Source organism: Vicia villosa, linkage group LG5 (assembly GCF_029867415.1).
Source record: "Vicia villosa cultivar HV-30 ecotype Madison, WI linkage group LG5, Vvil1.0, whole genome shotgun sequence".
Lineage (NCBI taxonomy): Eukaryota > Viridiplantae > Streptophyta > Magnoliopsida > Fabales > Fabaceae > Vicia > Vicia villosa.
The window spans coordinates 146,402,079-146,415,046 of NC_081184.1; the positions used below are offsets into that span (position 1 = coordinate 146,402,079).

The 12,968-nt window shown below is 33.1% G+C and overlaps 1 protein-coding gene across 1 annotated transcript; it reads right to left on the reverse strand.

The window, feature by feature from the left end:
- Positions 1 to 5,851: 5,851 nt before the first annotated feature.
- Positions 5,852 to 9,893, reverse strand: LOC131603044 (aspartate carbamoyltransferase 3, chloroplastic). Its single transcript, XM_058875291.1, has 6 exons — positions 9,743 to 9,893; positions 7,917 to 8,449; positions 7,688 to 7,827; positions 6,762 to 6,935; positions 6,318 to 6,554; positions 5,852 to 6,216 (listed from the first exon to the last, which is right to left on the reverse strand). The coding sequence occupies exons 2-6, from the start codon at positions 8,431 to 8,433 to the stop codon at positions 6,109 to 6,111; spliced, it is 1,176 nt and encodes a 391-aa protein (XP_058731274.1). The 5' UTR covers positions 8,434 to 8,449; positions 9,743 to 9,893; the 3' UTR covers positions 5,852 to 6,108.
- Between the last annotated feature and the right edge of the window lie 3,075 nt (positions 9,894 to 12,968).

Sequence of the window (12,968 nt, forward strand, 5' to 3'; positions counted from 1 at the left end):
TCTCTTTAGAACTCATACATCGTATTCATTGAGATATATAACGAGTGTGTGAGAAATGTATGATCTTGCATTCCATTTTTAATTCAAGTATTTCAATTTAAACACTTTTACTTTATTTCTTTTGATGTTTTCATTAGAAAACCTTTTAGCACAAGTATATTTTCTCGAATGTTTTACATAAAGTACCCTTTAGGGTTTTCGATTTTCATCCTATAAATAAACTAAAGCTTGTGATTGTTTACTCAAAACATCGATCAACAGTGACCTAAAATCAATAGATTTTCTATACCATGAGTGGGTTGGACCTAACTCATTCCTACAAAATCGCACGGTAAGGTGAGGGTGTCGCTATATATAAAATTTTCAAACTCTATATATAACCAATGTGGGACTTGAGATTTTCTCAATACACCCTGTCACGTCTGAAACTATTGGGCTTAGTTCTTGAATATTAATAGTGGATGGGCTATGGTTCGATCGACAAAGCTTGACGTAATCCCTACAAAACCGGCTTGTAAGGTGATGATTGCCCATTACTTATAAACAAGTCTTTCAGACATATAATATTCAATGTGATACTCTTTAATACACACCTTCATGCTCAGGTTTGGACATCTGGAGCATGTATATAAATGGTTGGTAACTTGATAGCAGAAACCTGATAGCATGTGAACCAACAAATCTTAAATGAGGCTCTGATACCATCTTAGAATATATGTGTTAGGCCTAACCCATCCGTAAAAACATAGTTGTAAGGTATGGATGTCACTCTATATAAGCTATTTCCAAGTTAAGGGATGTCCAAAATTTATAAATATTATGCAAGTTATATCTCTAAGCAGTGTAAGACTAAATTCACCCCTTTTAAATCTCACACAACGTAGGTGTTGGAGACTGCAATGAAGGCAAGTCAAATGTCGCAATTAAGTGACTAGAACAAACCGCAATGAAGACGAAATTTACAACAAACATATTTGCTACAAGGCCTCAAATTGGCACACAACTCAACTATCTTGTTGTGTTAGGATAGCCAATCTGCAAGACATATTGTAATAAAATCTTCATTCCATAATAGTACAAACTACATAAATATTAGATTGTCAAGAAAAAAATCGGCAACATCTCTTTATTCTCCTTTCCATTACATCATCTCAGCAATTAAAATACATATTTAAAAAAAAAAAACTCTTGATCTCACTCTCTTTCATACTTGTGTTTTCATGTCTGACTTCCTTAACATATGTGATCCAACTTGAGAGAAATAATAGATTATAGTAATTTTTGTTAGTTAGTTAGCCTTTCTATTGTAATTGTTAGTTAGTTAAGACAATTAGATTGTTAGATACGTTGCTAAATCACTCTCTATGTAATGCTAATGGTACTTAAGTATCTAATTATCAATTAAATATCTGTAATAATTTTTTTACGATGCAAGAATTCATTCATTCACATTCCATTTTCAATTCTTCAATTAACTTTCAAACTGAAAGTAATAATTTTAATTAAGTAATTTAAATATAATATAATATAAGTTAATATACTTGCTTACTAACTTGCCATGTAGGACGTCGAATCATCATTTCATTAAATTATCTGACATCAAACAAAGATAATTTATGCTACCGATTGAAACTATGGAGATTATTAAAATATGAAAATTTGGGTAGACAATAAATCTAGGTATTTTTTTATCTTTATTGCCTTCTCAGAAATTTTTGGTAAAATCTAAAAATGTTCCTACAGATTGGAGATGCATCTTCAAACACACTTATTTTTCATTATACTTAATTTTAGTTTGGAGATGAATCTCCAAACACACACATTCTTCATTATATTTAATTTTAATTCGAAGATGTATCTTTGAAACTATATGTCAAATGCTTCAGAGATATATATTCGAAAATGACTTTGATATTTCAAATGAAAAACAAAAATCAAGACAATAAGATCATCATTAGTTAATCGAAAATTTATAATTGATAATTAAACAGCTTGACATTAAATTAAAACATTCAACATTACATAGATAATTAGTAATCAAAAATTAACATTACACATCGTTATAAACAGGTAGTTCTAGACGTTGCAACATGTTGATAATATCTTTGACGGGTCTTGTAATATTTGCATCTACATCAATCAGACGCTTTATTTCATATCAGTGAAAAGTACTCCACATAACCTCTAAATTTTGTATCCGTCTTCAGTTCGAAGTTGATGAACTATATCTTCCTGTCGCTGTCAAACGAGGGTGAACGATACTCGAGCTTGACAACTCATCAATTTTTTAAATATCGCATGAGCGTGTTCAATTTGGTTATTAGGTCGGCGCGAGTGATGTCCTTGTAGACCCTAAACTGAAGTGGCGGCTTCTCACCATTGAAATACATAAATGCAAGATGGAGATATGTATTCGTTTTCTAATATTGGGTGTTTTGTAAATTTAAAAAAAAAAAAGAACAAGGGATGAGAGATACCCTATTTATACAAAGCTTGGATCACTTTGGACCTTAGAAACCTTATCATGTCAAAAGAGCACTTTCGGAGATGCATATCGGGATAAACTATATTATTTTATGAAAAAAGGCTTATTCAAAAAAGTGTATCGATTATAATCTAAAATGCATCATCGCATAAATCTATGATTGGTTCCTCCTTCGAATTTTTCTTATTTGATTCTCTTTCAAGCTCACTTACTTTGGTGAACTCTTCCATCCTTTCCAAAAATTGATCCGACTAAGTTTCTGCTTCTTTTATGGAATGTGTCGTCCACTCCAAGGATGTACTTGGTATATGACACCCTAGTTTCAAATAAACCTCAACCAAATGTAGCAATTATGAAAGCCATCATAAACACATGTTGCGTCTGGAAGAATCTATAGGTGGGTCACTCCGAAGTGGAAAAAATGTCTCTGAGAAACCATATCTTGTCAGATCGATACGCATCATATCATATGCACTTGCTATAAGATAACTCATTTCAGAAAAGCGCATCCATTTTGAAAATGGTGTGGGACCGCTAACACAAGGAGTAAGAGCATCTTGAATTGCATCAAAATGTTCTTTTTTCCTATATAACATTGTGTAGAATTCCCTATGCACCGTCAACTCTTTCAAAAGAGTTTGGCAAACAAGAAAGTGATTCTCCTCTCCTTTTCTGAGCAAGCCGAATATGGCCCAAAAACCGCAATTACCATCATCCTTAACATTTACAATCCGCTCAATGTGCTTGTGCATAAAAAGAGGCATTTCTTCAATAAAGATTATTTTCGACATCGGTGGTGAAAAAGGTGGTTTGTTAATGCGAGCAACCTAGTTCACACTTTTTTGAGATTTTGGAGTTGGAGAATATGGAAAATATGATTCAAGAAGTTCAAAGTATGAAGGAGCCTGCTTCGTTAAATTGTCATCTTGTGTCGATTTAACCTTTTTAGGGGAACCATTGGTTTTAACCGATTTCAAAGGAGGTTTCAAATTTGTGTCTTTGAATCTGTGTTCTAACATGGTAATGCTACAACCATTTATTTTTGTATTTCATTATGTTGGATTTGGAGCATTTGGTTCACGACGCCCTACTCTCTACAAAAATCGCCCTTACTATCACCCAACCATTTCTTCAGTGTCGAATGTGCAGATTCGAATCTGTTAGTTGTTGCGTTATCGGGGTGTCTAATCTAATCGGTCCAGGCACAAACAATTTTCTCTTTCACTTGGTACATAATAGTACTCTCAACGTATTTAAAAAAATCTGGATATCTGGAACTCACACTCCTAAAGTGCATTATAGAGGCAACGTACAAGTCTTCAGTGGATGAATTTAATATACCACTCCATACATCCATTATCTTTTCCAACACCACACCAGGTTTGACCATTTTTTGTCATCATCCTTGATTTGTTTGATGCCTACAGCGGGTTGGAGCCGACTTCTCACATTTTTTGTTATGTGATATCGACAAAGTAATGCGTAAGATGTAGGAAACACATTCGCAACTTAATTCATCAGTGTGGTGTCTCGATCTGTGACAATTACCTTAGACATGTTTTATCGATCCTTCAATAAGGTCTTGCACATTTCCAATGCACATGTAACGTTGTACTCTTTTTGGATTCCAAAAATTAAATCCCACTAAAAAAGTCTTCTTTGTAGATGTAACACCAACAATTTCCAGAAGCAGAAGTCTATACTTGTTGGTCTTATACGTTGAATCAATTATGAGGACATTGGAAAATATGTTGAACAACTTGATACTTTTGGGATAAGTCCAAAATATGTCACGAATAGTGACTTTATCCTCACAAACTCTGTACCTAGAAACATTGTTGTTGTCATCCAAAAGCTTCAGAAGTTGTTGCATTTTGAACCTTTGACCTTTTATTGTCATGTTGTTTCGATAACGCATATTGTATACCTACTTGATATTTGAAACACTTTCAGGTCTTTTCCGTTTCAAATCTGCAAGTATGTTTTTAGGCGCCACGTTAATGAAAGACATGTCTGAAATAATTATCTTCTCCTCCTGTTTAAGGCGACATACGATGAGATGACCGACTAGCTCAGTTTACAAGGCATGATTATGTAAACCCGAAATCATATTAAATTTTCATGTATCATTCACCTTACGATATCTGCGCAATTTAAATGGACACTCACATTTTCTTGATTCGGTGTCATCATATTTCAACTTCCGAAATCGGTGGAACGTACGTGCCATTTCTCCCGCATCTCATAGTTACAAATGTTCGCCTTCTATTAAAACCATTGTCAGACCTTCTATTACAATTCGAAAACCCAATTTCCCAGCCACCATACAGACCCGTTCAAGCATATGTTCTTGAGTAGTAAACAATTATTCATTTGTAAACTATTGACCAACATCTATCTCGACATCAACTGGTCTAACATATTCATTCACTTCAACTGATTTAACATCATCCTTCACTCGCCAAGTTTTACATTATTATTTACGGCAGCTTTGAGAAACATATTCGGGTGCATCATATCTAATTCAAACCAAAACAGAAAAATAGTTTTAAAAAATTACAGTAACAGGAAAATTTAGAGATGCATCTCGGAAACATATAGCAAGTAAATTCGGAGATGCATCTTTGAACTCAACATTCATTTTTTCTACTAAAAAACAAGATAATACAAACAATGAGGTATGAAATGAATGAACTTTACCTAAAATTGCAGCTTCTTTTGCTCTCTTTGATGTGATACGCAAGAATGATGATTTGAAGTCGAAAAGTTGATAGGGAACGAAAGTTTTTTTAAAGATTTTGGGTTATAGAGAATGAATGAAGTATGGGAGAGCTGATCATGCAAGGTGGTGATATATTCAATTTCCAGCTTGACATTTTTGGATATGCATCTCGAAAGTTTCACAGAATGACTAAATGATAATTCTCATTGAAAAATGCTAGAAAAATGGGTTCAAGAATGCATCTCCAAACTAAATTTTGACAAAAATCAATCATGATGCGTTTGGAGATGCATCTTAAGAAGTTTCTGAGGGCAATTTTGGATTTTTAGATGTGTTTCACACCATAAGAATCAGGAAAGAATTTCCCTAAATTTGTAAGAATCAAATTTTGGAGGGGCAATTTTTTTTAACGATATATACTTTTATAGAATAAAAAATTGATTATATTTTCAAATTACCTTTTATATGAACTTGTTTCACAACTAATAGTGTCATTTTATTTCTTATAATTTTGTATATTTGCCTAAATGCCAATTTAGTCATTAAAATAAGTGTTTTTATTTACAAAGTAAAGTAGGTTAATTTTGCTTCTTTTTTACTACATATAACTACTTATTTTGTACCTACAAGTTGGTTGCTTCCAAATGTGACTTACCTTTTAAGATTGTCATCCTTAACCATTAGATGCATCTTGTACAAACTTGTACAAAGTAATGTTTTGCCAAACAATCTATTGGCCAACACTTCAAGAAACTAATGGGATATATGTCTTTGTCTTCCCTCTTTTCCCATCTAGGACTCGTAACATTTTCATGCAGTGGTAGTAATAACATATAAACAAAATTATGTCTTGTAAAAACAACTCATGATAAAAGTCTGCATGAACATTTGATATGCAGGTTTACCATCCAACAAGCAAGAGTTTCAAAAGCGCCATTCGGATATATAAACCATATTTGGCCTGCCTAAAGTAAGCAGCTCTTGGATCGGCATCAACATCCACTGTGATCTGCATGAAAACAAGACCAGATTTGTAACTCACAAAAACTCGGTGCTTATTCCCCTAAAAGGGCCTCTAACAAGTCACAACATTGAATATAGAATGCTTACTTCATCAAGTCTTGGAAGAGGGTGCATAATCACAGCATGTCTCTGCATTGCATTGAGAATATTCTGATTCACAATAAACTTGCCTCTAGCTTTTTCATAAAGGTCGAGTCTTTCTCCGAATCTTTCTTTTTGAATACGAGTTTGATAAACAACGTCACACTCCGACGCCACTTCCACTAAATCAGAACTTTCTTCCCAATCCACTCCTTTTGATGTCAAATAGTCTTTTATATCATCCTATAAATGTAAATATCAATATTGACATACCAAGGTTGAAATTAGAAATGACAGTATATCAAAATCTATATTTACATCTGTTCAGATACATTGTGATTGGCACTTAATCTCAATTTATTTTCTAATTTGAAATTATTTTCTGATACCGAGCATACTCATCAGTCTTAAACATACACTGAATTAAAAAAAAGAATGTTCAAACATTACCTTCATTTTTACGACTTCAGGAGATACAAAATAAATTTTCACATCCTTGTACTTTGCAAGCAAGTAGGCCAATGAACGAACAGTCCTCCCATTAGCTAGGTCTCCCACAAGCCCGACTTTTATACCATCAAGCTTCCCAATCTCTCTTTCAATGGTATAAACATCCAAAAGGGCCTGAGCAGTGTTTGAAAAAGTAACTAAGATTTGAACTCAAATTATTATAGTGTAATCGTACTTCAATTACAGTCTAGCCTAAATTTTACAAGGCCTTGAACCTGCCTGTAGAAGTTTTATCCAGCATTAGAAAAATAGCAAGAAAATGATTCTTAACAAAAATGAACACAATCTCTGTAAGAGCGTGATGAAAATGTTCTTAAAAACACTTGCAAATGAAAAGACTATAATAGTTCACAATAAGCTAAAGTTAGGATCTACAAAAGATACGAGTTCAAGCTAACATTTTGGTCCTCTATTAATAATAAGGCATATAACACTAATCTCATATTCTTCAAAGTATGAACTACTCCTCCTTCTTCTTTGGATATTGTCAGATCTCATCCTATGCATAAAAATAGGGTACATAATTTCTTCTTTTCAAGATCTGAAATGCATGTATTTTTTCAGAAATGTTGTGTTAAACCGAAAAATAAAATGCATCCATGATACAACTAGAAGTATAGAAAAATGAATTAGCAATGACACAAATATCTTAAATCAGTTGCATCTAGCAGAATAGTCTACATCCTATCAAGTCTATTTGACATTCTCTGTGGACAGGTATTAGAGTAATTATAAAAAGTAATTGCTAGTATGTCAAAAACTTTTTCAGGAAGTTGCAAAAAAAACCAATAGTTTTCACAAAATAATATAACTCAAAAACATAGGAACTTTGGTTGCAACAGAATCCACCATGGAAACGTGCATACCTGGGACGGATGTTGTCCAGGACCATCCCCTGCATTGACTATTGGAACGCCAGCTATAGCTGCAGCTCTTCTCGCAGCACCACTTTCAAAATGTCGAAGCACAATTAAGTCAGAGTAACCTTCAACTGTTCTTATTGTATCTGCAAGCAAAACCATCATGATAATCTTTAAAGCACAAAATCCAAATCAAACTTGAAATAAAAGCAAATAAAGGGAATTCAATAAAAACCTTCAAGTGTCTCTCCTTTAGCCGCGGACGAAAATTCTCTAGCATTTTCAGTTGTTAAAACCTCTCCACCTAGTCTTCTCATAGCAGACTCAAACGAAAGTCTAGTTCTCGTAGACGGCTCATAAAATAAGGTAGCCATAAGATAACCCTTTAAAATCTGGCTTTCAGGAGAATTCCTCTCAATATTCTCCATATCACGCGCAACTTCAAAAATAGCATTTAGTATATCTCTATCAAACTGCTGCGCTTCAATTACATCATCAAGTTGAAACTTCTGCCCCTCGGAAAAGCAACGGATTCCATCTCTTTGCCAGGTTTTTTTCATTTTGTCACATTTTGATAAACTGTTTATGCATAAAAATCTTGATATGGGATAGCATGTTGATTGTAAATAACTCGGTTCCATGTAGGAGATTTTACTATGACAGCTTATAAAATCTTTAGGGCATTTTGATATCTTTGGAGCAAGCACCTCCATATGCATTGAGCAAGAGAAAAGTGAAGACGAAGCAGCCATTTCAGAAGAAGCCACCCTAAAAAAAGCAAATATATTATTAGTTGGCTAAACATATATTGTATAAACCTTTCATTAACCAACATCACATTGGTCCGGGTGGAACTGGACTTGGATCCCTTAAGCAAGATCTCGGGTTTGAGCCATTTGAATAATAAACATGTGATTCATATGGAAGACCCCACTATAGGTGGCCAGCTAGGTTCTCTGACAAAGATAAGTCATCGGCAAAGTCATGAATACTTCACACCAATGATATGGTTGCCAAAACAAAACCGTTCACTAAGAAACTTCTCATATAAAATAGTTTATCATAGGAGGAAAGATAACACAAATCTAAACCAGCAGAACATAATCAGAGAAAAGACTAGCGGAAAAGTCTAAGCTTCAATTTCAAAACCACCAACAATCTCAGATAGCATATACAAAAATTTAAAGTATTAACCAAAGTGGCAAAAAGTGCAAAGTGGTGTTCAAAGTAAAACAAAAAAAGCATTCTAGCAAAGGGTTTATGAAAAAGATACGTAAAGCATTAAATCAATCAAAAACTACAAAAAAGAAATATCAACAAGCAACTCCCTAATCCACATATTACATTAAGAAAACCCCCCAAGCAATTCATGAGCTAAACACTAATTAAACAAGTAAAAGATCACATAAACTATCTCTGCAACAGGGGTTTCTCCAGTAATAGCTCATAAGAAACAAAACACAAATCATCATTTCCCCCAATTCTAAAACAATAAATATACTCAGGCACTCTAAATATTCAAACCATGATTCAAGATCCTAATATGAACTATACGGAAATAGATTCCCGGCAGTAACCATGTCACACAGTTACTAACCTCGAACATCATACCTAAATCAACAGGTTTTAAATTGATTTAGATAGCATGTAATATGTGTTGTCTGAGCTCAAATTAATACTGAGATTAATTACTGCATAGTGTCATTACTGAAAGGAATCTGTATCCGAAACGATCTATACCAACTTAATCCAATCCTGGCCATTAAGGTTAGGACAGTCATAATGACACAATTGCAAATAGTAGAGACTATTTCAAGCATCCCACATGCTAGATTGTAAAATTATCCCTTAAACTTAGTATTCATGACAAAATTCAAAGATATCATATCATACAACAATTTGATGATAAAATTCTCTCAGATAGAGAAAAATCATCATTCCTAGTGTCAAAACTGGATAATTCAACAACTAAACCATACTTCAAACACACAAACAAAACAACAAATTACAGACCAATGGATAAAATGGCAAAAAAAGTTGCATGATGATAATAGTATATACCTGTGTTCAGTGACAGTGAATTACAAGAGGTGGCGATTTTGTGTATAGAAAGATCTTCTCGGTGACTCTCACAATTTTGATCAAATTATAAGAAAGGAACCTAATTTCCGAAAAATGATAAACATGAAAAAAAAAAAAAAAAAAATCAGAGAAATACAAAATCAATTGCTTTGACACTAGGAATTGAAAATAATGGCATGTTTAATATTTTTAAGTAACATCTAAGTTATATAATAATTTTTAAATAGTATTGAAAATTTTCAAGTTAGTGAAACGTCAGAGGAGAATCAATTAGATCAATTAAGACAAAAAAAAATTAAAATATTATTATAGTTTTATTGTAGAATATTAAACAATAGATTAGTTTTTATTATTATTACTTTATATTAATATAATTAAATTCAAAATTACAATATTATTATTTTATGTAAATTAAATTTCTTTATAAAATTTATATAAAAATTTAATATATTTTGATGCTATCTTTAATTTTTTATATTTATTAAAATTGTTTTGTATATCTTTATTAAATAAAAATAATGAATCTTATTCTCTTTTAAGAGAATAAATTTCAATCATATGTTGTAGTTTGATACATTGTGGTTATATTTGTTTTGATTACTGGTACGTTTGTTTTAATTAAAAAATAGACTTTTTTTGTTTAATATTATTTTTATAAAAATAAATTTTAAAATATTAAAAATAATTTAGTTCATTTTATAAATTAAAAAATTAATTTTGAAATCAAATAATATAAATATATATATTATTAAAGATTATAATGGTCAAAATAACAAATTTCTCAAAATAGTGTATTTTAAAAATAATTTTTGTAAGAAGTTATTTAAAATAGCTTCAAATTAAAGAATTTTTTTAAAATTTTAATATTAAAAAAAATTAAAAAATACCTAAAATAATATTTTTTTTAAATTGTTCAAATTAATTTTTTATTTGAAACTTTAAAAAAATATTAAACTATAAAACCATTATTAAAAAACTGAAACAAATTGATTTTTATGATCAACAAATAAAAGAATCATCAAAACTATATTTACTTTACTGACCAAAAAAATGTTCACTTTAGAATAAATAAATACATCATCAAATATTAGAATTTAGTTTTATTTAATTAAAAATCTTACTCGTTCATCAATTTATTTTTCATGAAGATTCATTTTAGTCTCTCACTCTATTATTTAATAAAGTGACTCTCATTTACAACTATACAAATTAATTTTTATTGTAGTAAATTGATTGGCATGTTAAGTAATGTAGTTTTGCCTAACTCAACTCTATAAAATCGGTTAGTAAGGCGAGTGTGAGATATTGGATCGAACTCTAGTATTGTCGAAGGGTAGCTTCTTGGTTCGACAGTCCGACAGAGTTAAGCATGAAGTCGAAGGGTTGCTCACATGCTGGTGTCGAAGTGTGCATGCTGTAGTCGAAGATGGGTCGAGCATGCAGATGTCGAAGATGCTAGGGTTGTTAGCATGTTAAATTAGGTTTTAGTGTTTAAACCCTAATTTGTTAAGTTAGCTTGTTTATTAAGTTGGCTTGTGTAATGGGCCTTGCTGAAAAAGCCCATTAGTTAGTATGTTAGGTTTTATTATAAATAGCATACTAGTCTCTCATCATTGCTAAGCTGCAAATCCTAATTTAGGGTGAGAGAGGTTATTTGTTATTCTTGTAAACTTGTAATCTTGTTTTAAGAGAAAGTAAAAGAATAGCAGTTATAACCAATTCTTGTGTTCCTCTTCTTCATTGTCCTTTATTCTTCCCTTATTTTATACTTTGTTCGCGGCATTGAATTCACAACAAATTGGTGCGGTGTTAACAAAGGTGTTCTGGGCTGAGGCTGTTTCGACAGCAACATATCTGATAAACAGATGTCCTTCGACAGCGTTAGATATGAAGACACCTGAAGAAGTTTGGTCGGGACATCCACCAGATCTCGACAAACTGAGAGTATTTGGCTGCGTAGCCTATGCTCACATTAGGCAAGACAAGGTCGAACCTAGAGCTCTGAAATGCATGTTCATGGGATACCCTGAAGGAGTCAAAGCTTATAGGCTATGGTGCCTAGAGCCAGGTCACAGGAGGTGTATCACCAGTCGAGATGTAGTTTTCAATGAAGCTGAAATGGCTTTTAAGAAAACTGATGATGTTGGTCGAAGTACAGAAACATCTGACGAAGAGCTGGAACAGGTAGAGATTCCTGTTGAGGTGGAGCATGTTGATGCTGAATTGCATATCCCAGATGAAGTCGAAGAAGAAGCAGAAGATGCTGAAGTTGAGGAAACTGACGATGACTACCTATTGTCGAGAGATAGGTCGAGAAGAGTCATCAAGCCACCTCAAAGACTTGGATATGCAGATCTTATAGCTTATGCCTTAATCTCTGCAAGTGAGGTTCTAGACGAAGAACCTAGAGACTATAAGGAAGTTATGAGGAGTCGAAATAAGACTGAATGGCTGAAGGCCATGGATGATGAGATGAAATCTCTTCATGATAATCATACTTGGGAACTGATCAAGAAACCTGTTGGGGCAAGGTTAGTCAGCTGTAAATGGATTTTCAAAGTTAAGGAAGGAATTGAAGGAGTGACGTCGAAAAGATACAAGGCAAAGTTAGTTGCAAGGGGTTTGGTCGAATTAGGGAAACAAAATCTGCTTGGTGGAGACAAAGTCGAAAAGCTGAAGTTTTGTGAACCCTGTGTACTTGGAAAATCTTGCAGAGTGAAGTTCAACAAAGGCAAACAAAGAACACATGGATCCCTTGATTACATCCATGCTGATCTTTGGGGGCCTGCAAGGTGTCCATCACATTCAGGAGCAAGGTATTTTCTATCCATAGTAGATGATTATTCCAGAAAATTATGGGGATTCATCCAGAAGACTAAGGATGAAACTTTTGAGAATTTCAAAAGTTGGAAGACTCTGGTTGAAAATCAGACTGGCAGAAAGGTCAAGAGGTTGAGAACCGACAATGGCCTTGAATTTTGCAATGAGGCATTCGACAGTTTTTGTGCTGCCTCTGGTATTGCAAGGCATAGAACTACTGCAGGTACTCCACAGCAAAATGGTTTGGCTGAAAGGTTTAATCGAACTATTTTGGAGAGAGTCAGATGCATGTTGACTAGTGCGGGGTTAACAAAGGTGTTCTGGGCTGAGGCTGTTTCGACAACAACATATCTGATAAACAGATGTCCTTCGACAGCGTTAGATA

Coding starts and splice junctions, on each gene's coding strand:
- LOC131603044 (XM_058875291.1), bottom strand. CDS start 8,433: ATGGCTGCTTCGTCTTCACTTTTCTCTTGCTCAATGCATATGGAGGTG. Junction 6,936..7,687: donor CTGGACAACATCCGTCCCAG/GTATGCACGTTT, acceptor AACACTGCTCAG/GCCCTTTTGGATGTTTATAC. Junction 6,217..6,317: donor CTCTTCCAAGACTTGATGAA/GTAAGCATTCTA, acceptor GTTTTCATGCAG/ATCACAGTGGATGTTGATGC.